This window comes from Rhinatrema bivittatum, chromosome 8, assembly GCF_901001135.1.
Source record: "Rhinatrema bivittatum chromosome 8, aRhiBiv1.1, whole genome shotgun sequence".
Classification (NCBI taxonomy): Eukaryota; Metazoa; Chordata; class Amphibia; order Gymnophiona; family Rhinatrematidae; genus Rhinatrema; species Rhinatrema bivittatum.
The window spans coordinates 205,974,259-206,001,851 of record NC_042622.1 but is presented as its reverse complement, the minus strand read 5'-3'; the positions used below and the strand labels follow the sequence as shown (position 1 = coordinate 206,001,851).

The window sequence follows — 27,593 nt, the reverse complement described above, 5'->3', positions numbered from 1 at the left end:
CTGTCAAGTATTCCCTATCTGTTAGGTGCAATTTGATGGGACTGGTAACCATGCAGGCAATGCTTTATATACTGAAGGTCAGTATTTGGTTAGTACTCTAATATTTTATTTCTGGTGATGTCAGCTGGTACCTAGCTATGGGTTTTGACATTACCTGGTGCTGCTTGCTGTTAAATCTATTTTATGTATGTATGAGTTGTTTCATTTCTGCAGTTTAGTTGTAGTCTGTTCTGTTTCTGCTATATTTCCTATCTTTGTACTTGTTTTGAGCACTTGTCTAGAAAGACTGGTTAGAAAACTGAATAAATGATATGATCAGGGAACTAAAAGGGAAATTCAGAACAATCTAGGAACGTAAGGCATTTGAAGTTAAAATGATCAAACACTTCAATCCTAACAAATAAATAATAATCACTAACATATCAAGCATTCCGCTTACAATAATTTCTATGAGTCACTTATATACCCAGGAAATGTTGCCCTTTGCTCTGACCTGCTCGTTCTGTTTTGACCTGAGAAAGGGAGTGGTAGCTCCTGAAAGCTAAGAGATGTTATTAGGTTAGTCCAATAAAAAGGAATCACCTATGAAAAGTTAAGTGCTTATAACAGTCCACAGTATCAACGGGAGAACCAAGACAAAAGATAGGAAAAGAGGGAAGAAAAGAAATAAAGTCTGGGGAATATTAACCATACTGCAAACATGACCTGTAGCTATTCCTCTAATCTTAAATCTCCTTGGATTAGGTATCTAGTCTCCAGCAGCTTGCTTTTTTTCAGCTTGTAGGGCTATGTTATCATTTTGCCAAATACACTTTTGTTTTGCATTTTGAATGCTTGATGAATAAATATTAAATGCAAACAAATAGCAGCATCGCCTGTGGGGATCCAAGATATTGCTGGAGTGCGGACAGTGTGCTGTTGGGAGCTTGCTGTTATTCTGGTGGTGGTCTTTTCCCAGCTCTCAGGATTTTCTCATGACGACACATCAGGGATGGGTGAAGAACCTTAGTTTAGGGCTCCCACCAGTAATTCCTTTGTTACAGACCTGAACAGATATCCTTGGGTGCCAGACTGTAGGGCAGGCTCACAGTCTGAAGCCTCCATTGCTGTAGAAAGCAGGGAAGCAGCTGGAGTTGACGGCACCACTTAGCCATTGCAGGATGTAGCTGACAGCATGCAGTCTCGACATGTTCTTCCAGTGGTGCTGCATCTGGACTCACCAAATGTGGTGGAGGTGGGGGTTTGCTTGTCAGCTGTAAGCCTCTTCCACTGCTCTCAAGAGTGACTGGGCAGCACACTGATGTGAGTGGAGAGGTGGAGGCCTATAATTGTGATAAGAAACTTGGCAATGATGGCCACCAGCCAGCAGTTAGTTTGGAGGAGCTACTTGCATTTGTTAAACATAAAACTGTGACTTTAGACTTTATTTGGTCTATCTTAGTGTCGTTAAAGTCTTTTGATGTCCAAATGTTCTGCTGACATAGCTGGATTGCGTTAAGTTCTCGGACTTAAGAGAAGACCTTGATGACTAGCCTGGGATAGTACTGCGAGACTCTATAGGTCTCCAACAACACATGGAACACTTTGATGCAGAATAAAGGAATAGTGGTTAGGAAACTAGATGCCCTAGAGAACTGAATTCCACTGCTTAATCTGCATTTTAGCATAAGTCAACTACTGTACCTGCTTGCAGATACTGTATATGTAGGAGAAACATCTTTTGGAGCTTCTCAAGGGCCTGGCAGAGACCATGCCTCCTACAGGAAGGATCTGTGTGCTACTAAGGAAGTGAGTTGTAACCCAAAGGGATGAACACAGGGACAGACTTTCTGTAGAGTGTTCTAAACCTAACTGGGCTTTTAGAGAGATCCACAGTGGAGAAGAGTGAAAGGGCTTTACTGCTCATAACATATATGTTTTTGAGCAGGATCATAAGCTGATTTTGCATTTGTTCTTTCATCAACAATAGGCTCCTTTTTTGGGTTAGAGAATTCTGGATTAGATCTATGCAAAATAGAAAAAAGGTTTTGACCTTTCTATGTAATCATCAAGGTATCAAGTTGTACTAAAATAAGTATTTAACGTTTTTTGTATACCGACATTCGTTATCATTACATTGGTTTCCATGAAAAAAAAATGCAGCATAAATGCTTTATAATAAAACAGATTTAGAACTGGGGGGGGGGGAATAAAATGTAACAGAAACTAGGAGGATGGGAGGGGAGAAGGGAGGGAGAGGGGAGGAGGAGAAGGAGGGGTTTAAATGACTATGCTGAACATACATGGGGGGAGTCAAGGGTAATAAGGATAAATACAAATAATAGATGTATGGTTCTAATATAGCACGGGATATAAATAATCCTGGTAAGAAGCAGGATAAATGTGTTAGAAAAAGTAATAATGATTAACAAGCAAGAGAGTTTACATTTTGCAAATAGATCAGAAACGTTCAGAGCTTTGTATGGAATAGTGGGGAAATGTATGAGAACGAGGAGGGGATTAAAGGGAGGGAAGGGGTTGTTCAAGAGAAATGGGGGGGGGAGTAGCAGAGGAATCTGGGTATGATGGGAGTGGGAAGTGGGAATATAAGGGTTTCAAGTTTTAAGTTTTTGCTTACTTTTTTTGCTTACATTTTTTTGGTAAGTTTTTGCTTATTGTAAGTTTTTGCTTACATTTTTTTGGACAAAGTTCCATGGTGGGCATGGAGTTCCTGCTATGGATGGGGCGCGTTCCTTAGTGGAAGTGAGCTGAGTGAGTTTGGGGGAAGGTGTGTGTAGTGTTGCGAGATACTGTGTTCTGGTGGGTCTAGTGGAGGAGCGAAATTGTAAGGAATTGTTAAACCAGTGCATTCTTGGGTTGTGGATAGCTTTGTGTACGAGAGTGTCTTGAAGTGGATCCTGGCGGAGATTGGAAGCCAGTGGAGTTGTTTAAGAATGGGGGTTTATATGCTCTTTTTTGCGGGTGCTAGTCAGGACGCGTGCAGTAGCATTTTGTAGCAATTGTAGGGGAGGCATTAGTGTTTTTGGGAAGGCCTAGCAGTAAGGCGTTTGAATAGTCTATTTTAGAGAGGATGAGAGACCGTAGTACTGATCTGAAGTCGTTGAGGTGTAGTAGGGGCTTTAGTTTTTTTTAGTGTGTGGAGCTTGAAATAGTATTCTTTTAAAGTGGAATTGATTTAGGTTAAATTGGCTGTCAAGAGTGACACTTGGTCCCGAAAGTGTTGAGAAAAGTAAGGTAGAAGCTCCACCAGTTCTCCATTGTATGCAAAATTCCAATATCTTTGAAGATTTATAATGGCTCTTACTAGATCAAGTTTATGGGTCTTGGCAGTGTGGGGACAGGGTTTCATTTCTTACCTGGTTGGAGCAACGATGGCTATTCTATCTTGATATATCATATATCCCGTGAGTCTGTATAAAGAACTTGAGTGAGAATCAAACAACTGAAAGAAGGAATCTTTTGGTTCCTTTTACTATGCACAATGCTTCATGACTGTCACGTAGCTTGAATCGGGCAATTCATGGATCCTCCCCTTGTGATTGGCACAAGTGGTCACTCAACCATTGGTTGTACTGAGACATGGGATCCGAACACGGAAACATCTGAACCGATAAATAGCGTTGTTCTTTCTTTCCAAGGTTTGAGCACTCAGTTACTCTCCATCGGGTTTGAAAATCTGCTGGACTATTTCTGAGTTCTTCCCACTTTCCCCCAAAGACGAGCACCCGGTTCAGCACCGAAAAGCAGCCAGGTTGGGAGACAGTGAAATCTTAATCACACTTTCAGCAGTAATAACAGATCTAATGAAATGTTTGACACTTTGAGCAGTGAAAAGTGAACCCTGAGCAATGTCAAGATTACGCTAAATTGACTATTTCTCTGAGCAGGTTCATGTATACCACTAAAGAAGTTTATATGAAGTGCACACAGGAATTTTTTAAAAACAGAAAAAGAAAACAAAAGTGACAGACTTTTATTTGCACAATAAACTAAACAACCACCAAAAAACTAAAGGAGTTATAAGGTCCATATTCAGCCACTGTGTGGTTGTACTAGTTAGCTTATTATACCCACTACCTTAAAGTTAGCCAGTTATATACAGCCTGCTAACTTTAGGACAGCCCTATGGCCCGACCAAAGTTAGTTGTAGAAGGTAACCGGCGGAGTTAGTTAACTTAAGCAGCTAACTCCGCTCCTCCCAAGAATGCCCCCATCTTATCCGGCTAAGGGCTGAATATAGCCGGGTAAGCCATTTAGACTGATAGCTATTACATTATCTGTCTACATGGCTTTTGAATATGAACCTCTATGATTATAATGGCAGCTTCTCACACGATATCTCAAGTGCGATTTGTGACACATGAGAGTTCCTAGTGCCTATTGACTTTTGGGTGGTCCACTTTAATCGATATTAGTATTATATTGCAGATACATTGGAATTTTTGTTATAGTTTATCTTTGGATAATAAGGATTAACATACTTTAAAAGCTGCAAGAAAGTTTTATTTTTGTGCAGTGTAGCTAACCGGGCTTGGAAATAGCCTATCACTAAATCTTCAGAGGCATCTCCCAAAATTTATATTTAAACATAAATTACACATAATGTTAACTGCTAAAACTATCAATGTGCACAGAGATATAGGAAGAGCAAAACGAGCCTCTTAAGATATTCAGAGATAGGCCAAGCATGAACAAATGTCTTAATTCAGTCCAAAATGTAATTATTAATATAATGAAACTATTTAAGGTCTTGAGATGAAACCTTCTATATCCCTGTACCAACTGCCTGAATATGCACCACTGCAGCTGCTCCTTTTCAAACTGTCATCTCATCTTTGTTGATTCTTCTGCTTACAATCTAAAAGATGAAAGAGACTTGCTTAAAAGGAAGCCATCTGGCTCAGCAGCCTCGGAGTGGACACCAGGAAAGGAGGGCAGCCAGGCAGTACTCACTCTCCGATCCTCCCTGCCCTGGGAACGTTTTGTTCCACCAGATTCAAGAAATTCACAGAAATCCTTCGGCTTTTGCAAAGTGCTATTAATAAAGCAGCGGTACAAAGAGCTCTAGAATATGAATAGCCTCAGAGGCTCCTGAGCAATCATGGCCTGCCATGGTTCAAATCACTGAAGGTCGAATAAGGTCATTCCACATCTCCACACACATCAGGCAGATACAGACCAATCAACCCAATTCAACACACATTTTCTGCACATAAAGCATGCTTTGTGCTCAGAAAACTTGATTTTTTGCACAAGTTATGTTTTATGCAAATCAATTCCAAGCACAGGACCACGGCACCACAAACTCCAGGTTCAACCCCATTGATTAAAATTAGCAAGAGCAACTTTACTCCTGCTTGGACCAGGAGTTAAACCAGGGAAGAAATAGCTAATTTATTTACTTTAGACATTTTATATATCGTCGTTCCATGTATAGATCACAACGGTTTACAAGATGACAATCATAGTTGTACATTCAACAGCTAAATCTAGACAAAAAAAACCCGATTGATTATGATGTTGGAGTTCATATGTGGGTATTCATTTCTATCTATCTAAAGACGGTTTCTGGGGCAAATGGAATTATAATCAGAACATGGGGCATGGAGTGTTGGTAGTCACAGATAATAAGGTAGTTTTCACTTCTTAGTCTGTGGGCTGTTTGAGAATCATGCATTCTCTCATTTGATTTATTCTTCATGCTGCAATTATCATTTGCCTTTCTTGTCTTTTATTGGGTCTGTATATTCTAAGTTTTAAGTTAGATTATATGCGTTACTGAATAGCCATGTTTTTAATTCACTTTTACATTTTTTTCTATCTGGTAGCATACGTAGAGTTTCCGGTAAGAACATAAGAAAATGCCATACTGGGTCAGATCAAGGGTCCATCAAGCCCAGCTTCCTGTTTCCAGCAGTGGCCAAAACCAGGCCACAAGAACCTGGCAATTACCCAAACACTAAGAAGATCCCATGCTACTGATGCAATAGCAGTGGCTATTCCCCAAGTAAACTTGATTAATAGCTGTTAATGGACTTCTCCTCCAGAAACTTATTCAAACCTTTTTTGAACCCAGCTACACTAACTGCACTAACCACATCCTTTGGCAACAAATTCCAGAGTTTAATTGTGCGTTGAGTAAAAAAGAAGAGAGTTTCAGAGCTTTGGACCTGCTATGGCGAATACTCTATCTCTTATTTGCATCAAATGTATGTTCCGTATAGTGTAAATAGTCAGATGATCTTTATTTTGGGATCTTAGTGTTCATTTAGGGTTGTAGGGCTGTAGTGTCACTCCTAGCAGTCCAGTGTTATTGGAATGAACCATGTTGAATATTATCTAATGACTTTGTTAACCTGGATTTACATGGAGGCGCGATTTGTGTACACGCGGGGATCCGTGCACATTTTTTGCACACAGAGTAAAATCTGTGCACAAAAAAACATGCATACAGCCCAACTCGCCTTATATTATTAGGGCCCTTGTAAGGTTTATGGATTTTCTGTTAATTATAGCTTTTCTCACCTGTCTCATTGAACACTATCAATTCACAGGGAACATAATCTCACAACGTGAACAAAGATTTCTGGTTTCAATTTCAAAGTTATTTCTGCTCCGAGCTAGAATACTAATGGCATACACATTAAAGAAATGCAAAACTTAACATAGTCCCTGCTACATCATGCTAGATGGGCTTTGATAACATTTATCCTTTCCATTATTCTGTTGGGATTTAATGCCGAAATCCTACATTACTACCATTAATCATCAGAAGTCTCAACTCAAAACTGCCTTTATTCTTTCCATGTAGTCTACATGTGATCCACACGCATGTACATTATGTTTTGGGCCTGCTCCTCTCAGCTTCCAATTGAAATTGAATTGGACCTGGCCTGTGCTCGAGCCGTGTGTCGTGAGCTTTCATTTGCAAGTTTTTTTTTCATCCTCCATTTTTATGTGTTTGATTTATATTCTGTTTTTCAGGCACTTCAAAGCAGATTACATTCAGGTAGCTCGACTCGGTCGGTCATCTCAGCAAAATGATCACATACTGTGGCTTACTCCGAAGTCTGGTATGCATGCACCCTGATGCCGACCACTAGATTCCACAATTGTGCAATGGTGGAGACTCCCTATCCCTCCCCCCTCAGCATACGCATATACACTGTAGAAACAAAGATGATGCTGGTAGGTAAGGACCATGTGGTCTATCCAATCTTCCCAGCTGTGCCTTTACCAACATGAAGGTTAAAGTGCCTAAGAATAAGGGAAGGGGAACATGACAAGGAAGAAGGAGATGCAAGGAATCAAAGTCAGCAAGGATGGAGGAGGGGGAATTTGTCAGGAGTACAACAGATAACAGCTACCCAGAGTGAAAATGAGGTGAAAAGATGGATAAAGCGGGCCTGAGCTTTGTCATGCTAACTGGCTGCCTTGAGATCAACTCAACACCATGTTGTCATCTTGAGGGTTTTGGTAGGTGCTACAGTATCCATACCTGTTTTAAGTGAACTGTTCTCTACAACTATGTCGGCTGTTGTATATCTTTATTTGCTACTATATATTAAAGGTCTCTATCCTTCTTGCCTGCTGCTCTTTTTCCCCGAGCTTCTCTCTCTCGCACCTCCCAGTTTTTATGACCCTGATTTTTGTAACTATCTTCCTACTTCATTATCCTTAGTTAATTGTAAACCAGAATGATCTCTCTGATGATGGTCGGTCTAGAAAAACCTACAAATAAAAATAAATAAAATACTGCCTAGACCTGATAACCATTCATTCTGGAACTGAAACAATAATAGTTTCAAATGAAAAAAATATATTTTACTTTGTATTTTCTGATGTGCTGGCTTGTTGTGGATAATTTTGCCCGATTGCAAAATGTATGGTAGAATCTGAGATTCCCAGAGGACCACACCCACATAAATTAATTACATCTTATTTTGCTTGCTACTGGATTACACTTACAGTATTGGTAGTCAAGGACTCGTGTATTTTTTTTCACTTTAATTTTGTGTCATCCAATCACAATACATAACCAATATTTCAAAACAAACCAACACAAAGGACTCTGTATAGTAAAGCAGCCTTTTCCACACACCACCTTTCTGAACCAGGATCTGGGTATACCTTTCATGCTGATTTCTGCTGTCTGAAAAACCCTCTAGGTGATTGCTGGCTGCCCCTCTTTATTCTGCTTGACAGGTGTGACTCTCAGAATCCCATAGGCAGCTGACAGCAGTGTTCAAGACTACAGATTCATGGTTCACAAAATAAACCAGCACATTCCTGCATCAGAAGAGCTGAAACGTGCTAATATGCTCTTGGCCTGCAGCCAATACTGCTTATAATGCTATTAATTTAATATTCGGTGAATTCTCCAAATTTATTTTAAAAGGCTTTCTTTTATATCTGGGTAGATTTTTAAAATCCAAAAAAGCAGAGGAGATTCATTCTGTGGCAAATGCACATTTAATTTACTACCTCAAATGAAAGACTTAACAGTATTCTGAAAAGGCTGAAAGAAATATATCAAATAAACATTGCAGAAGGTAGAGGGAGACAGATGTATGTGATAGTTAGAAAGTTGGGTCCACATAAATGCATCAGATGTACACCAAGCAAAGCTGCTTACCTGTAACAGGTGTTCTCTGAAGATAACTGTTCACTAGTTACACACATGGCACCAGACAGAATCTTCCACTCTTTTTTTTGGAAAAGCTAAAAGTCTTTCACTGCCTCCTGTGCTGCAGTGGTCAACTTCTGCTCCAATTATTGAGCTTTAACTGGGGTGGGAGGGGAGAGCAGCTCTGAAGAGGAGGTAGATGGATGGGTTTGCGTGACTGGTGAACTGCTGTCTCCTCTGACAGATAAGCAGGGATCCAACTTTCCCAGACTCTGACGCTTAAGAACTCTGAATGCCCTAAACCTGAAGACCCAATAAAACAAATCGGAAGGCGGTCCCACATAGCCAAGGCAAAAAACAAAGGGACAACCTTATACCCAGATGCAGCGACCTTTGTTTTTTGGCAAACTCCTGCGTTGCAAGTTTCAATAGTTTTCTATATTTTAAAAATTGGTGACGGCATAAAATCAGTGCCTAGACTGACATCAGCTTATGCAGCAGTGAGAGTTTCTTGCAGTACTAAGCCCCTGATGCAGCCTTAATTGACGAAACTCGGCCGCAGTCGGGCTTTTTAATAAAATCTTTCCATGGTATAAGGTTGTCCCTTTGTTGTTTTTTGCCTAAACCTGAAGACTACATCTGGTCTAAAGATAAACTCCTTGGGGCCAAGAGAGAATAGAGGACTGGAAAAGCTTTCTGCTTGACTCATACTCGGCACAGGTTACATCGCGACAAGCGAGTGGTGCCAGACTTACGGCGTCCGCATGCTTCATGCTGAAAGGAAGAGGTGGATAGTTCAACATTCATATCAACATAGCTCTATCTTAAAAAAATAAAAAAAAATTCCAGCAACAGCACTGGGGGCCTCATAAAAGACTGGATGACCTCTGCTTCTCTTTGGAGACTGGCATGCTGTCTTCTCTTCCTGAGAAGCAGAGTTTGCCGCCAGTACGAAGCCTCCTGGCTCTTGGTCATGCAAAGAGCTGCATCGATGTTTCTATGCTTCTGCTTAAGGCCGACTCTTCAGCTCCTTGCTTGAGGGTTCAGAACTGAGCATGGGGAGTGAGATTCCTCTCGATTCAAACTTATTTTCAGACTGACGAGTTTGAGGATCTCTTTGGCATGACCAGGCCACCAGTGGTTGCTGTGGCTCCATGGTCCTCATGTGGCTCCTACAATAACAACAGCTGCACTTGAGTTTACTGACAAGAATGGCTCAGAGCCTGGTTTTCTTTGGGTCTGAACCAGTCTGGGCGACATTGTTGCATAGAAGTCACAGCTGGAGTTATTGCCTTGTCCCAAACATCTGACAAATGTGTGGACATCTTGTGTTTGCCTTTGAATTAGAACACTGAAACCTTTGGCCTGGTTCTTGGACATCAAGGGAAAACTGATGAGGCAAATTGAAATGAAATTTTCATTGACAGAAGACAGTCACATGTATTTCGTATTTCAGACTAAGTGGTTTGTTGATGTGGCCACAGTGAAGGAAAAAAAAAAAAAAAGCCATGCCTCAGCTCAGCAAGAATGAAGAAAAAAAGTTTTAAAAATGTCAAAAAATCCTAACTGGGGTAATAGTAAGGGGAAAACAAACTTTTCAGCAATCTGTGGGGCCACAGAAAGAAAATGCAGCCAATGATCTTGGTGGAGATAAACAAACTTAAGGGGAAACGTGGGGCTGCTGCAGCACGTGGGCAGTCGAAGACGTTTGCCCTTTTCAGAAAGCTCCCAATGACTGCCCACTGGGTCCCAAACAGTCACTCGCCCCATCTGTGAGGTTCCATGAACCTGTAGGTCTTTAGAGAGTGCACAAAGCCCATTGCTCACAGTAAACCCCTGTGCTGACCCACAAGGCCATCAAGAACAGCTTTCCATTAAGTGCACTGGTTATCTCTGTGCTGAAAGCTTCTGTTAGAGATTTGTGGCACAATGGAGTTCTAGACGACAGAATGCTTCTAAAGAAAACCAAACCAGCTAGGGAGGTTTCCTCTTTGCAAGAGCAGTAAACGGCACAGCTTTTATTAATAAGGTAAAACAAACTGAGCAGCCAGCAACTCAACTCACAATTAGAAAGTAAATATACATACAGAGCAGATCAGAAGCCCTAATAGCTTAAATCAGTACTAGCTAACTCTATACAGTCCTGAATAGTGACAAGAATTGATTCTTATTCTTCTGCAGTGGTTTATTCAACAGGTGTTAATACTGGAATAGACACTCATTCCAAAAAAAAATTTTTTTTTTTTTTTAAAGGATTTCTTCAATACAGTTCTTTTGACTGATTGACATTTTTGTGTGCATTCTCTCTATGCTAATACTTAAGATCTGACTTGGCATGCCTATACTTTTTAGTTCAATCTTACTCTCTAAGTTGTTACTCTTTATAGAAACTTTCACTACTTTAAACAAACACCATGGAACTGAGCAAGTTGTTGGGTGCCTGTACAGTGGTCTCCATTTCTAAACAGTAGTATTTATGATAAGGTTTCCTACAAAAGGTAGATAATACATAGTATGCACTGTCACCAACAAATGGCTAGTATATTTCTCCTTGTTGCAGTATATATAGATGAATTGCTCTGATTCTATTTGTTGATACCCCTTATCATGTAGTATTTGGTCTGATATATCATGGCATGGCTACTTCCTGGTATAGCACTGATATATTTCAAGGCGGTGAACAAAACTTCTTTACCATTTTTAACTTTGAAACTGACTGTTAAAAATCATTTTCAATCCAGCATTGGTAATTTGGAAATCGATCTGAGACTGTCTGCTAATTCAGGTACATGTAGTACATCTTCAGCTATCGTACTTTCATAGTCTCCGTCTCCATATGGCTTGAATTGAATACTTCCTACTCCCACTGCTTCTTTGGACGTGCCATCTGCCATGGTTACAGATCTGTCCTGTACTGCAGTGAAGTTATGAAGTAGTTCACACACTCCAGTTAAGAAGCGCCAGAATATACTGAAAATGGCTCTTTGTCATCAATTGTTTCTTGATCTATGGTTTGCTTTTGGTTTTTTGTTTTTTTTTTTTACATGGAATGCATATTGTTTCTCTGTGGATCTAGTAGTGTTCTTGTTATTTGATAACTGGCTGTTTTTGCATTCTGATTTTCTCTTTCAGCTCTTTCTTTGCTTGAGAAATATTTAGTCCTTTTTTGCACTTTGAGGATTTTTATTTCCTTTGCATGAAAAATAGCAATCCCTTGTGAAATGTCCAAATTACTTGCCATGACAGCATTTTATTTTCGGTCACTTTCTCTGGAAGGTCTTCAGACTCTGCGCACACTATATGCAGACTCAATAATCTGGAGAATGAAATTTCTGGCACCGTTCTTGTAGAAGTGCACGATGAACTTTTGCTGAAGTCAATTCAGACACATTACACACATCAAAACGTCTGGCCACTCCAGCGTGCTCGACGGTGTCCTTAAACTGCTAGCGATGTAACTTCTGCCTTCTCAGTTGGCGCTCTCAGGATTTGGAGCTGTTCAGCTAATGATGCCACACACTGCATGCATGTACCGTCGTTGTTATTTATTTCTATGTACCGTCGTTCCAAGTGAAGAGCACAACGGTTTACAAAAGTAACATGTAATAGCGGGCTCTACGTTCTCCCACTTGACATTGTTTATCTCATGCTCGGCATTTCATTTTTTTTCAAGAATACATCCTCTATTTGCCCCTTTTAAATACTGCCAGATGCCTTTTGCTGTAGTCTGGTTAGTAGTATAACCTGTCTATGAAGGTCTTAATGTCAAGACAAGCATATTCATGGCATCCTGATCAGTTTTCTTCCAGGCATTTTACACTTCCTGCACAGCTGTTATATCAGGTGGCTCAAATTCCATGACTGCCCAAATTCCCTTAGTTTTTAGAAGAATCGTCATCTTAAATCTCCAGGTGGCTGGAATTCTTTATTTCAATATGATTTGCAGCATTTTGCAGATACTTTGTGGTTACTTTCACTTTGCTCACAGAAAACCTTTGCTGTGCAGGCTGCTGTACCAGAGCACAATGGAAAGAGGAGGGGAGCAGCAAGAAAACTGGGGAACGGAGAGTTGCAGAGATACTGTGGGGTGGGGGGAACAAATCGGAAAGAAGAGACACCGGAAGTCAAGATGGAAAACTGGGAAGAGGAGGAAGAAGCAAATGAGGAACTGCAGGGGAAAGGAAGAAAGATGAAAACAGGAGGAAAGACGAGCTATAGCAAGAGCAGGAAGGGAAATAGAACAGAGAAAGCAAAAGTGGAAATAAAAAAAGAAAAAAATAAAAGCAGAAAGATCCAAAACTGAGAAAAGAAACTAGGAAAACAGAAGAAAATATCCAGATACATAATGAGAAGAGGACTTGAAGTCTACCCGGGGCAGGGGAAAGACAAGTGAGATATGATACAGACTTAAATACACCAAATGCACAAGAATCAAGCCTTTTCTGATGGAAAGCGCACTGCAGAATTAGGAGTCATGACCTGAAACCCCAAGACACAGGATCATTATCAGGAAGTATTTCTTCACGGAAAGGCTAGTGAAGAAGTGGTGAAGATAAGAACAGAAACGAAATTTCAAAAGCGCATGGGATTAGCCATTAAGGACAGCAATGAAGAAACAGGGTAACCTGAGTTACCTTGAGTTGTAACATTTGTGCATGGGGAGGAGTGGGGGCGGGGTTAACCTGCATGGAGCGACAGTCACAATCCTAAACAAATTGCTGGGCAGATTGGATTAACTTATTTGGGGCTTTATTTGCTGTCATTTACTGTGTTACTATGAGTGTAAAATGTATTAGACTATTTTGTACAAAATATTTCACAGTGCATATTAAGCAATGAACTACATGCATGAGTGCAGATAATAAAATTCATTTAAATAAACAAAACATACGTACATGGCAAACGTGCCACAGAGTTCAGGAAGCGTTGCAGCAGATTTTTCTAGCCCTGGCTGCAGAATCGACCCCTGGGAAATTGTGGCCCTTGGTTATAAGGGGGAGGGCCTTACAGAGTGGTCTGGGAGCCACGTAAAGTGATAATGAGAGGGGAATTTATGACCAGGTTGTGCTTTGCGATCAGCTCCTAAGGCTATAAAAGAACAGTCTTCACCATTTGCAGAAAAACTAGGGCCAGAGCTTTTTCGTATGTCTCAGCTACAGTGTGGAATTCCCTTCATGATCACCTTAGAACTCGAACGGAGGTGAAGGATTTTAGAAAATAGCTAAAAACAACCTTGTTCAGAGTAGCATGATTGACTGACTGTCATATTGTATGCTTGTGTTTTTAATTGTTTTGTTTTATTGTTGTACATGCTGTAAGAACTTTGTAATCCGCTCTGAACATTTGATTGATTGCGGTAGTGGAATAAAAGCCTTTGAACAAAGAAAATAAATTGAGAAAAAAGGTAAAAGGCTGGCTTTTATTTAAGCTTAACTATTTTAAGTTCTGTATTTATTGCTTTTTAACTGATGCAATTTGATCTGTGCACAACATGTTTTATAATCTGTTTTATGTTCTGATTTATTGGGCTAGTACTATTTTAGTTATGTATTCTGTGTATTTTATGCTTTACTTTTATCAATGTGTGTTGCTCAGCTGCACTGAATAATTTATTAGAAACTGAGGCATATAAGATGGAATAAATAACTAAATACATTTATCATCCTTAACAAAAATTTAAAAAGGCAGGAGGAAAGGAGGTTGACGCAAGATACTAATACGTTTGAGCAGATTGTGCTCAGCTCTTATTAACAAGCAAATAATTAAACCCTGGCTCTTCCCGATCCTAGCCTTGTTGATTCTAACCATGCATCATCCAACGTATTTTGAAGTTTCTTTTTCTTGTCTGTGTGTCTTGACCAGACTAAGTTCCACAGCGCGGGGCCTGTCTCTCTTCTGTGTATCCGTACAGCAGCTCTACAGACATGATCAGCAGTAGTATAATGTTGCTGCTTTTTTTCTGTCTTCTTGTCTGTAGAATCTATCACGTACTCTGTGTGCCAAGAATATGCTGCCAGTTCACCCGCACCACAAGGAGCTGCAAGACGCTCTTAGAAATCCTACTGCTGTCACCGGTGTTGGAATCTGCTTGAATGAAATGTTTCAGAAATTGAAATCGTTACGTCAGGTGCCTACCACACCTCATGTACCTCAGTCAGGCAGTGACCAATTCTGGTGGGCCACCAGTGCAACTACAACAACGAATGGCAGCTTGGATAAGGCGGGAAACAGCAATTTTCTCACAAGAGATGGTCACTGTATTTCTCTGGTTTCGAAAGCGCACCACTGCACGCTATAAAGTATGTAATTAGATGTTTTGTGTGTTGTTTGTACAGCGCTGCATGTGTCCTGTAGCACTACAGAAATGTTACGTAGTAGTTAGTAGTAAAGCAAATGTGGAAAAGGGTGTTGCTAGTCCAGTTACTCTGACATGAGCAGATCATGGAATGGTTGTGACAAACACAAATGCAAGCTGAAAAGGTGGGTACAGGAAGGATGACTTTTTGGAAAAAGCTCAAGATATAAATGAAGAGATATAAAAGTGCTCGATGCCATACAAAGATTAAGCAGAACATTTTGAACTGAAAGGTAGCAGAGGCTGGAGGGCAGCAGGAGTAGTGTTTGTCAGGAGTGAGCTGCAGAAAGTGTTCAGCTCAAAAACAACATTGGCTACAGCTATGGACAGACTCAAAAAAACAACAAGGTAGGCGATCCAGTAGAACCGAAGGAAAACAACAAGAAGGGATGCCACAAAAAAGCCTTTTTCAATTCTTTATTGGTGGAGACGTGAAAAACGGCCCGACTCTGGCCGAGTTTCGCCACATGAAGTGGCTGCCTCAGGGGCTATAGAAAACATATATATAAAATCACATATATATAAAATCACATATATACAAAATCACAAAAAACCGAACTCCTCCTCATCTCCTCTAAACATGCATCCATACCCATTCCCTCCACTCTTCATTCCCCCAATTTGCTTTCTAACACAAGAAACCTTGGTATCATACTTGATAACCAACTTACCTTCAAACCATACATCAAATCCATCCTTAGCAGTTGCTATTTCAAACTTCAAACCCTCAAAAAACTCAAACCCCTTCTCTACTTCTCTGACTTCCGTACGGTACTCCAATCCTTAATTTTCTCTAAAATTGACTACTGTAACTCTCTCCTTCTTGGACTCCCTGCCACCCACATCAAACCTCTCCAACTCCTTCAAAACGCTACCGCTCGCATCCTCACTAATGTAAGAAAAAAAGACCACATTACCCCCAACCTCATTGATCTCCACTGGCTTCCCATTCACTCACGAATTATTTACAAGACGCTTACCCTCATCCACAAAAGTATCACCAACGAGCATTACAACTGGCTAAACCCACCTTTCCTTCCTCGTACCTCCACTAGACCTACCCGTTCATCACTCCAAGGAACCCTTATTGCTCCTTCCATAAAATCCACAAGACTCATTTCCACCACCAATAGAGCCCTTTCCCTCGCAGGCCCCTCCCTTTGGAATTCAATGCCTCTTCACCTACGCACAGAATCCTCCACTCCCACTTTCAAAAAGAATCTCAAAACCTGGCTCTTCCTCCAAGCATACCCCCAATCCTTTTCACCACCTACTAACACTCTCACCCAACCTTCATCTCTCACCAATACCCCCCTAAAATCCTTTAATCCCCCCCAGGAACCACACCCTACACTTAACCCCCTTTCCCTCTAAGAACCTCAAACACTTCATTCAACCCTTACTTTAAAATAATGTGTCTGTTTTTATCTGCACTTATACAATTCCATATATAACCAGTGTACATACCATCTGCTCCTCAAATCCATGTATATATCTTATCCTTATGTATCTGTTCTCACCCTCCCCCTCCCCCCCTCTTGTCTCTATCCCTCCTTCCCCAAGTTTTTTAGTTATCTGCTTTGTTACTGTGTTACATATTGTTCTTTGTAAAGGCCTCGCCTATATATTCCTTGTTTATAAGTTACTTGTAAACCGGCACGATGTGCAAACGGTTGCCGGTATATAAAATAAAATAAATAAATTAAATAAATAAATACATAAACAAACCATAAAATTATTAAAACCAGACAATATTCTTAAATGTTAATAGATCATAAATAAATAATAAAATCATAAATACAAAAGTACAAACTCAATCACATAAATATAACACTTATAAAAACATAAAAACAGAATGAAAGTGACAATCTGATAAAACAAGCATGTAAGCAACATCAATCTGAAACTGGCGGGGATCTGCAAAATCAAGTGATAAAAATATATATAGAGTGTCTTACTTATAAATTAATGAATAGTATTACTTTTCTTTAAAAAGATCTGCAATACATGTCTATCTGACAGCAATCTGAAAATCTTAACATGACATATTGAGAACAATTAAACCAATTAAATTATAAAATAGATCTTATTTCTAAAAAAATTGTTTTTATAGTATAGATGTAACACACCTCAGTTAGCGTCAATCGTGCTTAAAAATCTATCAATTCCTTTCTTCAGCGGTGCCATATACTAAAAGAAAGATTCAAAACCATCATTATGCATCTAAAACATCATAATTCATAAACAATCATTGGAACGTATTTATTTAAAAACGCCCATATTTATCAAAACATATTGCATTTTTTAATTACAAATTAATGTTTAGCTAATATTGAAAACAGTGACCAACATTACTGCTCTCAGAAAATCTTCATATTAAGACAGGATTAAGCATTAGTTTTATATGCTTTTAGTCAGAGCACTGCTGTCGGACGGTGCCCAAACTTATCAATAGAAGCTCAAATTGTATCGAATGACAGACAACAAAAAGCCTGAATGTTTTAATTGATAAAATCGCTAAAAAGTAGGCAAGTGAGAAATCTAAGTTAGTTTTTATAGATTTTTTACATTAGTTTCACACTGGTTTAGATTTCTCACTTGCCTACTTTTTAGCGATTTTATCAATTAAAACATTCAGGCTTTTTGTTGTCTGTCATTCGATACAATTTGAGCTTCTATTGATAAGTTTGGGCACCGTCCGACAGCAGTGCTCTGACTAAAAGCATATAAAACTAATGCTTAATCCTGTCTTAATATGAAGATTTTCTGAGAGCAGTAATGTTGGTCACTGTTGTTTTCAATATTAGCTAAACATTAATTTGTAATTAAAAAATGCAATATGTTTTGATAAATATGGGCGTTTTTAAATAAATACGTTCCAATGATTGTTTATGAATTATGATGTTTTTAGATGCATAATGATGGTTTTGAATCTTTCTTTTAGTATATGGCACCGTTGATGAAAGGAATTGATAGATTTTTAAGCACGATTGACGCTAACTGAGGTGTGTTACATCTATACTATAAAAACAATTTTTTTAGAAATAAGATCTATTTTATAATTTAATTGGTTTAATTGCTCTCAATATGTCATGTTAAGATTTTCAGATTGCTGTCAGATAGACATGTATTGCAGATCTTTTTAAAGAAAAGTAATACTATTCATTAATTTATAAGTAAGACACTCTATATATATTTTTATCACTTGATTTTGCAGATCCCTGCCAGTTTCAGATTGATGTTGCTTACATGCTTGTTTTATCCGATTGTCACTTTCATTCTGTTTTTATGTTTTTATAAGTGTTATATTTATGTGATTGAGTTTGTACTTTTGTATTTATGATTTTATTATTTATTTATGATCTATTAACATTTAAGAATATTGTCTGGTTTTAATAATTTTATGGTTTGTTTATGTATTTATGATTTAGTGATTTTATATATATGTTTTCTATAGCCCCTGAGGCAGCCACTTCATGTGGCGAAACTCGGCCAGAGTCGGGCCGTTTTTCACGTCTCCACCAATAAAGAATTGAAAAAGGCTTTTTTGTGGCATCCCTTCTTGTTTTCCTACAGCTATGGACAGAGCAGAAGAAAGGACTGGAGTCTGAAGACTATTGAATAGAAACATAGAAATGATGGCAAAAAAAGATCAATCGGCCCATCCAGTCTGCCCAGCAAGCTCCCACACATTTTCCCATACTTATCTGTTTCACCAACCACCACCAAGTTCAGGGCCCTTGTTGGTAACTGTTTGATTCAAATTTCCTGCCATCCCCTGCCGTTGATGCAGAGAGTAATGTTGGAGTTGCATCCAAGGTAAATCATAAGGCTTAATGGTTAAGGGTAGTAACCGCTGCATCAAGCAAGTTACCCCGATGCTTGTTTACCCAGACTGAACAGATCAATGTCTTGTTGGATGATGTCTGAATGTAAATCCTCTTTTCCACAATTCCCCCTGCCGTTGAAGCAGAGAGCAGCGCTGTATATGCATTCAAAGTGATGTATCAGGCTTAATTGGTTTAGGGTAGTAACCGCTGTAATAAGCAAGCTACCCCCACACTTATTTGTTTACCCAGACTGTGAAGTTCGGTCCTTGTTGGTTGTTGTCTGAATGCAAATCCTCTTTTCCACATTTCCCCTTGTACTCAAACGCTGCTGAGAACAGAGGGGATATAAATGATACACTTAAGACTATCAAAACAGCATGGGAGGCATTGACTAGGGTTAAAATTACTAGGACAACCAGGGATAATACAGATGGCGCTATGAGACTTGTAGAAACAGCAGGGAATGGCCTCGATGAGTTAACCAACTGCAGAGGTAAGCGATGGGGTTTTGTACTCTCCTATTCCTACATTCTCTGCAGCCACACACAGTAGCTGGTGTTTTGGTCACTTGGGCTTTCCAAAGCTGCCTTGATGACCCCCAAAGCCAACTGAGCTGTCAGGGTTGAAGCATGCAGGAGACATTTGCACATACTGGTTCTCCAATGTTATGTGGGGCCACCAGGACAGGTCTGAAAAGCCCAGATGTAGAGGGTGAAATACACTACACTTCTGACAATCACATGGAAAGAAATGAGCAGTGTATGCGTCACATTTCCGTGCCATCTGTCCTGGTGGAGAACCACAGGGCTGAAATAAATAAAAACCACACATAAATAAGCAGAAAAGCAATTGGGAATGCTATCTGGGCCAGTCTGGATGATTAAAGTCCCGCCTTGGGTTGCCAGTTTTCCAGCTGGATGGTGTGAGGGCTGTCTAACATCAGTGCCAAGGAATGGAACGTGCTCGTTTTATTTTATTTTTTTATTTTTAGAATACTTGCTCCCAAGGGACCTGATGTTCCAGACAAGAAGGGAAAGGGAGGGGGTGGTGGGACGGGTAATTCATGCACCCTTGCTACTGTGGTTTATTTTCCATAGAAAAAAGGCAGTCAGTGTGGCAGTGACCATGGACATAAGACGCATAGTAAATGAAACATTTATTTAAACATCTTGAAGAGTTCTGGTACTGCTAGGTGCTGCTCTTTAAAAATGAAGCCTTTTAGATTGAACATCCATGTTATTAATGGAAGACACGAGATATATAATTATACATAAGAAACAAACATAGGAACATAAGATATGCCTTATTGGGTCAGAACAAGGGTCCATCAAGTCCAGTATCTTGTCTCCAGCAGTGGCCAATCCAAGACACAAGTACCCAGCAAGTATCCACACATTAAATAGATCCCATGCTATTAATGCCAGCAACAAGCAGTGGTTATTCCCTATTAATAGCAGTTTATGGACTTCTCTTCCAGGAACTTATCCAAAACCTTTTTAAATCCAGCTACACTGTCTTAACCACATCCTTTGGCAATGGATTCTAGAGCTTAATTGTACATTCAGAGAAAGAATTTTTTCCAATTTGTTTTAAATGTGCTACTTGCTAACTTCATGATGTGTCCCCCTAGTCCTTTTATTAGCCGAAAGAGGAAATAACTGATTCATATTTACCCATTCAAGTCACCTCCTGATTTTGTAGATCTCTATCATTTCTCAGCTCAGCCGTCTCTTCGCCAAGCTGAACAGCCCCAAAACGTCTTTAGCCTTTTCTCATAGGGGAGCCGTTCCATGCCCTTTATCATTTTGGTCGCCCTTCTCTGTACTTTCTCAAATGCAACTATATCTATTTTGAGAGCACTAACCAGAACTGCATACAGTACTCAAGATACTGTCTCACCATGGAGCGATACAGAGGCATTATGACATCCTCTGTTTTGTCATTCACTTCCTAATAATTCCTAACATTGTGTTTGCTTTTTTCACCACCCCAACACACAGTCGATTTCAATGAAGCATCAACTGTGATGCCCAGATCTTTATCCTGGATGGTAACTCCTAAGATGGAACCTGTGTAATTACAACATGGGTTATTTTTCACTATATGTTATTAACTTGTACTTGTCCACATTATTTTTCATCTGCCATATGGACGCCCAATCATCCAGATTTGCAAGGTCCTCCTGCATTTTATCACAATCTAATTTTGATTTAACTACTCTGAATAATTTTGTGTCATCTGCAAATCTGATCACCTCACTCATTGTACCCTTTTCCAGATCACTTATAAATATATTAAAAAGCACCAGTCCTTGTGCACATCCTTGAGGCACTCCACTGTTTACCTTTTTCCACTATGAAAACAGACCATTTAATCCTACCCTGTTTCCTAGCTTTTAACCACAATCCACAAAAAGGACATCACTTCCTATTCTAAGACTTTCTAGTTTTCATAGAAGCCTCTCATGAACACCTTCTGAAAATCCAAATACACCACATCTACCAGTTCACCTTTATCCACATGTTTATTCACCCCCTTCAAAAACATGAAGCACATTTGTGGGTAAATCCATGCTGGCTGAGTCCCATTAAACCATGTCTATCTATTTTTCTGTGATTTTATTCTTTACAATAGCTTCCACAATTTTTCCCAGCACTGAAATCAGGCTCAGAGATGTATAGTTTCCTGGATCATCTCTGGAGCCCTTTTTAAACATCGGGGTTTCAATGGCCACCTTCCAGTCTTCAGGTACAATGGATGATTTTAATGATAAAAATTACTTGTAATAGATCTGAAATTTCATTTTTTATTTCTTTAAGAACCCTTGGATGTATACCATCTGGTCTAGGTGATTTGCTACTCTTCAGTTTGTCAATATGGCCTTCTACATCTTCCAAGTTCACCGTGATTTGGCTCAGTTCATCTGAATCATCACCCTTGAAAACTATCTTTGGGAACAGGTATCTGCCCAACATCCTCATCAGCAAACACCGAAGCAAAGAAATAACTCATCAGATATTAACTCATCTTGCTAGCAAAAGCTTTTTGGATCTTCTCTTACATAGGTTTCTTCATCCAGTTCTTAGTTTAAGAGTGACATCACCAACAATAAGAGGTATTATGATTAGAACAGACATTTCCTAGCTAGTAGACAGATGAACTAATAACTGGTGGGTTTATGCTCCCCTGCCAACAGATGGGAGACGGAGCAAGCTGACATCACAGTATATATAACCCTGCAGTGACCCCAGTCTGCCAGTATTCTTCATCTCCAGCAGATGGTGGACGTGCATCTCCCTATGGGGATTGCTTTGAGCTTTCTGAAAGGAGAAATTTGAAATTCTAAAAATTCAGGAAAAGAAAGCCCCACTCTCCTGCGGCAATGCCTAAAGGTCCCTCCCCCAGTTGAAAATTCCTGAGGTGATTTCCGTGGTCCCTCAGAAGTGTGCCTTGGTCCAGTAGCTGGGTTTCCCAGCGTGGACTTAGCTGCTAGTTCAGCTGAAAGGCAGCAAACGCAGGAGGCAGAGTGCGGCGGTGATGGCTGATGCCCTCTCCCCCCGCAACACGTAAGCGCTGAACTCAGGTAGGGTTTAAAAAAAAAAGACACTCTCGAACAGGTCTGGCCGGAAGACAGATTGCTTTTTGCCTTTCCTCTGTGGCCCTTGCTGGGCAGGATAATTCGCAAGGTCAAAGGCCACAGGGGGCTAGTACTCCTGGTGGTGCCAGACTGGCCCAGGCATTTGTGGTATGCAGATTTGCGAAGACTCCTGGTGGAGGCCCCCCTTCGTCTTCTGCTGCACATGGATCTACTTCAGCAGGGACCGGTTCTTCATGAGGATCTGATTCGATTCTGTCTTACAATTTGGCCCTTGAGAGAGCTCGCTTGTTAAAGCGTGGTTATTCCTCTGTGATGATTGCCATTTTATTTTACTCTGCACGCACAAGTTTTCTACTTCCTTGGCTTATGTGCAGGTTTGGAGAGGATTTGAGGCCTGGTGTGAGGAGCAGGGTGCTCTTCCTCGTTCAGTTAAGATCCCTCTCATTCTGGATTTTTTGCAGGATGGATTGAATAAGGGATTTGCCCTTAATTCCTTGAAGGTGCAGGTTGCAGCTCTTGCCTCTTTCAGAGGCCTGGTGAATGGTGTTTCCTTGTTGTCTCATCCTGATGTGGCCCATTTTTTTGAAGGGAATGAAGCACCCTAGGCCTCCCTTGAGGTTACCGGTTCCATTGTGGAGTCTTAATTTGGTGCTGGACTTTTTGGTGGGCCCTAAGTTCCGACCACTGTGTACCCTTTCCTTACAGTTGTTGACTTTGAAGACTGTGTTCCTGGAGGCTATATGTTCTACGATTTGGATTTCTGAGCTGCAGGCCTAGTCTTGCCAGAAGCTGTTCCTTTGGGTGACTCCAGGGGTGCTAAAGCTGCATACTTTCCATCCTTCTTGCCCCAAGATAATCTCAGACTTTCATCCCTGGATAAGGTCAGGGATGCGGAGGAGTTTCGCCTCTTGCACTCCTTGGATGTTAAGCATCTTGTCGTGTGCTTTCTGGAGGTCTCTGTGTCTTTTTGAAAGACGGATCGCCTGTTTGTTCTCCATGGTGGGAGTAAGCAGGGCACTCTGGCTTTGCGGGCTACCATAGCTCATTAGATTAAGGTGGGGGGTCAGGGCCACGTATATGGATGCTGGAAAGCCATTGCCTACTCAGGTTAGGGCTCATTCCACTAAGGCTTGGGCAGTGTCATGGGCAGAGGTTAGTCTGTTGTCTCCCGTCGATATCTGCTGAGTTGCGACGTGGTCCTCTTTACACACTTTTTCCAGGTTTTAACATCTGGATGTGCAGGCCCGGGAGGGATGCAGCCTTTGCATGTGCGGTATTAACTGGACCGTGAGAAGCCTCCCACCCTGTTGGGGAGAAGCTTTGGTACATCCCACTGGTCCTGAGTCCATCTATCAGGTAAGTAATTTCTCAATTTCCTAGTGTATAGTTTCGTTTTTAGTGTAGACAGATGGACTCAGCTTCCCGCCCTCGGCTACCTCATGAGTGAGTCAATAGTCCTCCTGTGGGGCTCTAGGTCCCAAGGGATTACTAGTAAGCATTCATCCAGTCCCTAGCTTGGGGCTCCTAGAATCTTATGTGAGTTCATTGTTTATGGTTGGTTGAGTACAGTTCTGGTTATCTGTTTTTTATCAAGCTTTTTGCTAGTCTGTGCATAGTTGCTTTTGAAGAGAATACTGGCAGGCTGGGGTCCCTGCAGGGTTATATATACTGTGACGTTAGCTTGCCCCATCTCCTAGCAAGGGAGCATAAACCCACTAGTCCTGAGTCCTTCTGTCTACACTAAGGAAAACAAAATTATCAAGTAAATAATTTCTCCATTAGTGGAATCACCCTCACTACCATTATTCATTCTTGTATGTAAAACATTATATTAATTTATGGTTTACTGTCTGTACTGCCTGTTATCATTCATACCTGTTATCTGTAAAGCCTGTTGCTAATTGTTTATTGTAAACCATGGTGATGTATCTTTTTACGTACTGCGGTATATAAAAATCCCTAAATAAATAAATAAATAAATACCACAATTATCATAGAAAACAGGATTAAGGATATTAGAAGCAACAAATATAATGTATATTTGAAATTGCTATTTAAACTTTATAGTCCAGTCTGGTCAATCTGCTTCAAAAAAACATAAAAGCTCTGATCTTGGATTATTGCATGAAAACTTGCTCAGTATCTTCTGGCTACCACATTAGCACACTACTATGATGACACTACTTGTACAGCGATGGTGCCCAACCCATTAGCTTCCAATGGCTGCTGAAAACATTGGCGATAAACCCAAAAGGTCTCATTTCTCCCTCTCTCTAATTTGCTCATACTCGGCATGAGCAATTACCATGGATTTCAAAGTACAACTAGATCTAGCCTTGTCAGTGGGGCAAGTCTTTAATAGACAACGGCTTCCAAAGAAAGAAAATGCTGGACACTGATCTCGGCCTCCTGCTCCCTGGCAAAGGAACGAGACGCAGCAAGACTGAGCCCACCAGACAAGTGAGCCAGACTCAGTGTGCATGGAGTGTAGCTGTGACCTTTGCTCCTGTTGGGGGCCTGTCCCTCAGGTTGACCCAGGAGATACGAGAGCAACCGCTCATCAGTACATTTACATAGGGACAGCAGTCTTGGAGGTCAGAAGGTGTGACCATTTATTTTATTGGCTCTAACACACCCCCCTCACTGAAAATGTAAGAGTCGGAAGGCTAAAGTGCCACCCATTTATAAGAGGCATTCCTGGATTACATTCCATAAATTTTAAGTAACTGGGTTTACATGCTTAATTTGTTGCAAAACGTTGCAGGAAAAGTCACATAAGCTGGGGGAGGGGAACTGGATACAGACAATGACCAACATGGGCCCTGGTTTTTATGGTCTGGGGTACTGAAAGGCAGACAAAAGGGAAAAAGCGCAGGATGGCTTCTACGGCCAAAGTCCCAAATCAATGAACATCAAGCAGCATTGTATGAATTATCAAGAAGGCTCCTCATCCAGTAAAAATGTTGCCAGCAGTAATTTATGGGTTTGACAGTTGCTTGGTTTTGATTGATTGTAGATATTATTACTCTTATCATAAGGCTTGGGATTAACTACACGGAGTGGCAGTTACTATCCTTGAGAGAAACATGGGGGTAATCCTGCACAGAGCGGCAGATACTACTGTAAGGAGCTTGCTGGGCAGACTGGATTGGCCATCTGGTCCTTTTCTGCCGTCATTACTATGTTTCTATGTAAAAAAAAAAAAAGGACATGAATTTGAAATTAAAGATTGTTCTACATACAGAAATTGGTTTTCTTCGTTTACTTTTGACTGTATTGAGTTTTGCATTGTATTGTATGTTTTGATGTTTTATTTTGTATTGGTCTATTAAGTGTTGGATTGTTTATAACATGCGAAGATGTCAATGTTATGACTGCTAGATGAAAATAACACTGTCAGGAGGCCTGGAGGTGAGGAGAGAGAGACAAGAAGCCAAGGGGAGAGGGCAAAGTCTGGACAAGGCCCACCCCCCTCCCATTATTTCTAAGGGAGAAGGGGCCCTGCCCCAAAGTACCTATGGGGTGCTGAAGTTTTAAATCTGGCCCTGGAAGCAATGTCCGGAGAAATGAGGGCACGGGTGGTGCAGCTTCCCGGGCTGTTTTCAGAGTTACGGGGAATGTAAAAGAATGAGTTGGTTTTATAAATGGAGAAAACAAATGGCTTGCAGCTTTGTTGGATGAACTCCATTGGTAGGATGCAGATAGTATCTGCTAGACAGGGACTGTGAAATGAAGTGGGAATTATGTTTTCAGGTTCAGGACAAAGCCTAGGGGGTTGGCTTTTGAGGTTCATCTCGAAATCCGAACATGTAATTAGGACCTTGCAATTCACAGCTCTCTATCTGTCATATTATGCAGGTTTCAGCAAAAGCTACCATTCCAAGACAGCACTTGTATGGAGCACAGCAGATCTTTGAGAGTTTGGTTTCTGGGAGAGAGCATGAGCAGCGCCAAAGTTTTCACACATTCATCAAAGCAATATCACACCACTCAGAGCCCAGAAGAGGGCATTGCCATGGGGAGGGCTGCTACTTATATTATTGACAAACTATGGAAAGAACGACCAAGCCTAACGGCCCATCGCACGAGGAGCCCAAGTCACCTTTGGAGTGTCATGGACATACACAGAGCCTTAAACAGCAGAGAACAGATCTGTTCCATGAGAGAAGCCGGAAAGGCTGGACGTGTTAGCAAACATCTTAAGCTTTCGAGAGCAAAATGTAAACGCACGGGTAGAAGCGCTTCATAGTAAGAAACACAACAGCTCCCAAATGAAACTACCAAATGTGAAATGCTTTAGACCGACTGGACCACAGCCTCAACTCTCTGGAACATGCTGGGTGCATGCAGGGCCTTAAAAATGGTGACGCTGTATAAAATGCACCTACTAAGTACAAGAAAAGACGTCAGACGGCTCAACAGACGCTGCTCTCTGGAAGATGGAAGAAACAAGCTGGGCACTAATTAGCAGAGATCAACGCCACCTAATCAAGTACCATGCCTGAAAGCTGGTGAGTGTGGCGGGGAGAGTTGGAGGCTGTGAGGTCTGTGTGCCAGACTTTGCAATCTTTCTTGGTCAAGCATGCCTTCCACCTTAAATACTGCTACGGTAATGAGCCGGGAGATGGTGCTGAGGGAACAGCTCATTTAGTGCCAGACTCTTGTTTCTAACCTTCAAGTTTTAAAGGGAAAATATCAATTAGAAAGAGGAGGAGTCAGCTGTCTTTCATCCCTTGCACACCCCTTACCTGGAGGTTGTTGAGCGGCTCCATCTTCATAACAGGTCCCAAGGTGTTGAGGGGAAGGGAGATGTCAATACTCTGGTTAGGCATGAGCGGAGTGTGAACAGGCAAAGGAGTGCTGGGAATTACGCCGAAACTGAAGACAAAACAAAAGCACAAAGCATATGGTTGTGTGAAGACATGGTTGGTACCTTCCGACCTAAAAGTCTGGTACTAACTAGTCGTCATCACAAATCGATTCTTAACCAATATACTCAATCTGAGAATGTCTCCTTAAACTTTGTGCATCACACCTAGATACGTGGGTACGTACAAGTCAAATCTGCTCTACCAGCTAAAAATGACATGCCCAATAAACACCTGCATCCAGCGTTACTGAAGGTTCACAGGATTTTAGAAAGATCAGCCTGGCACGTCTACCTACACGAAATTACTGCATGCA

General features: G+C 40.8%; 1 protein-coding gene across 2 annotated transcripts in view; it reads right to left on the bottom strand.

Moving 5' to 3' along the window:
- The window catches only part of AP2B1 (adaptor related protein complex 2 subunit beta 1), a 340,179-nt gene that overhangs the window by 61,813 nt on the left and 250,773 nt on the right, over positions 1-27,593 (bottom strand). For both annotated transcript variants that reach the window (XM_029612743.1, XM_029612744.1), the window contains one exon: positions 27,158-27,287. In XM_029612743.1, coding sequence (XP_029468603.1) covers positions 27,158-27,287 — 130 coding nt within the window. The remainder of the gene's footprint in view (positions 1-27,157; positions 27,288-27,593) is intronic.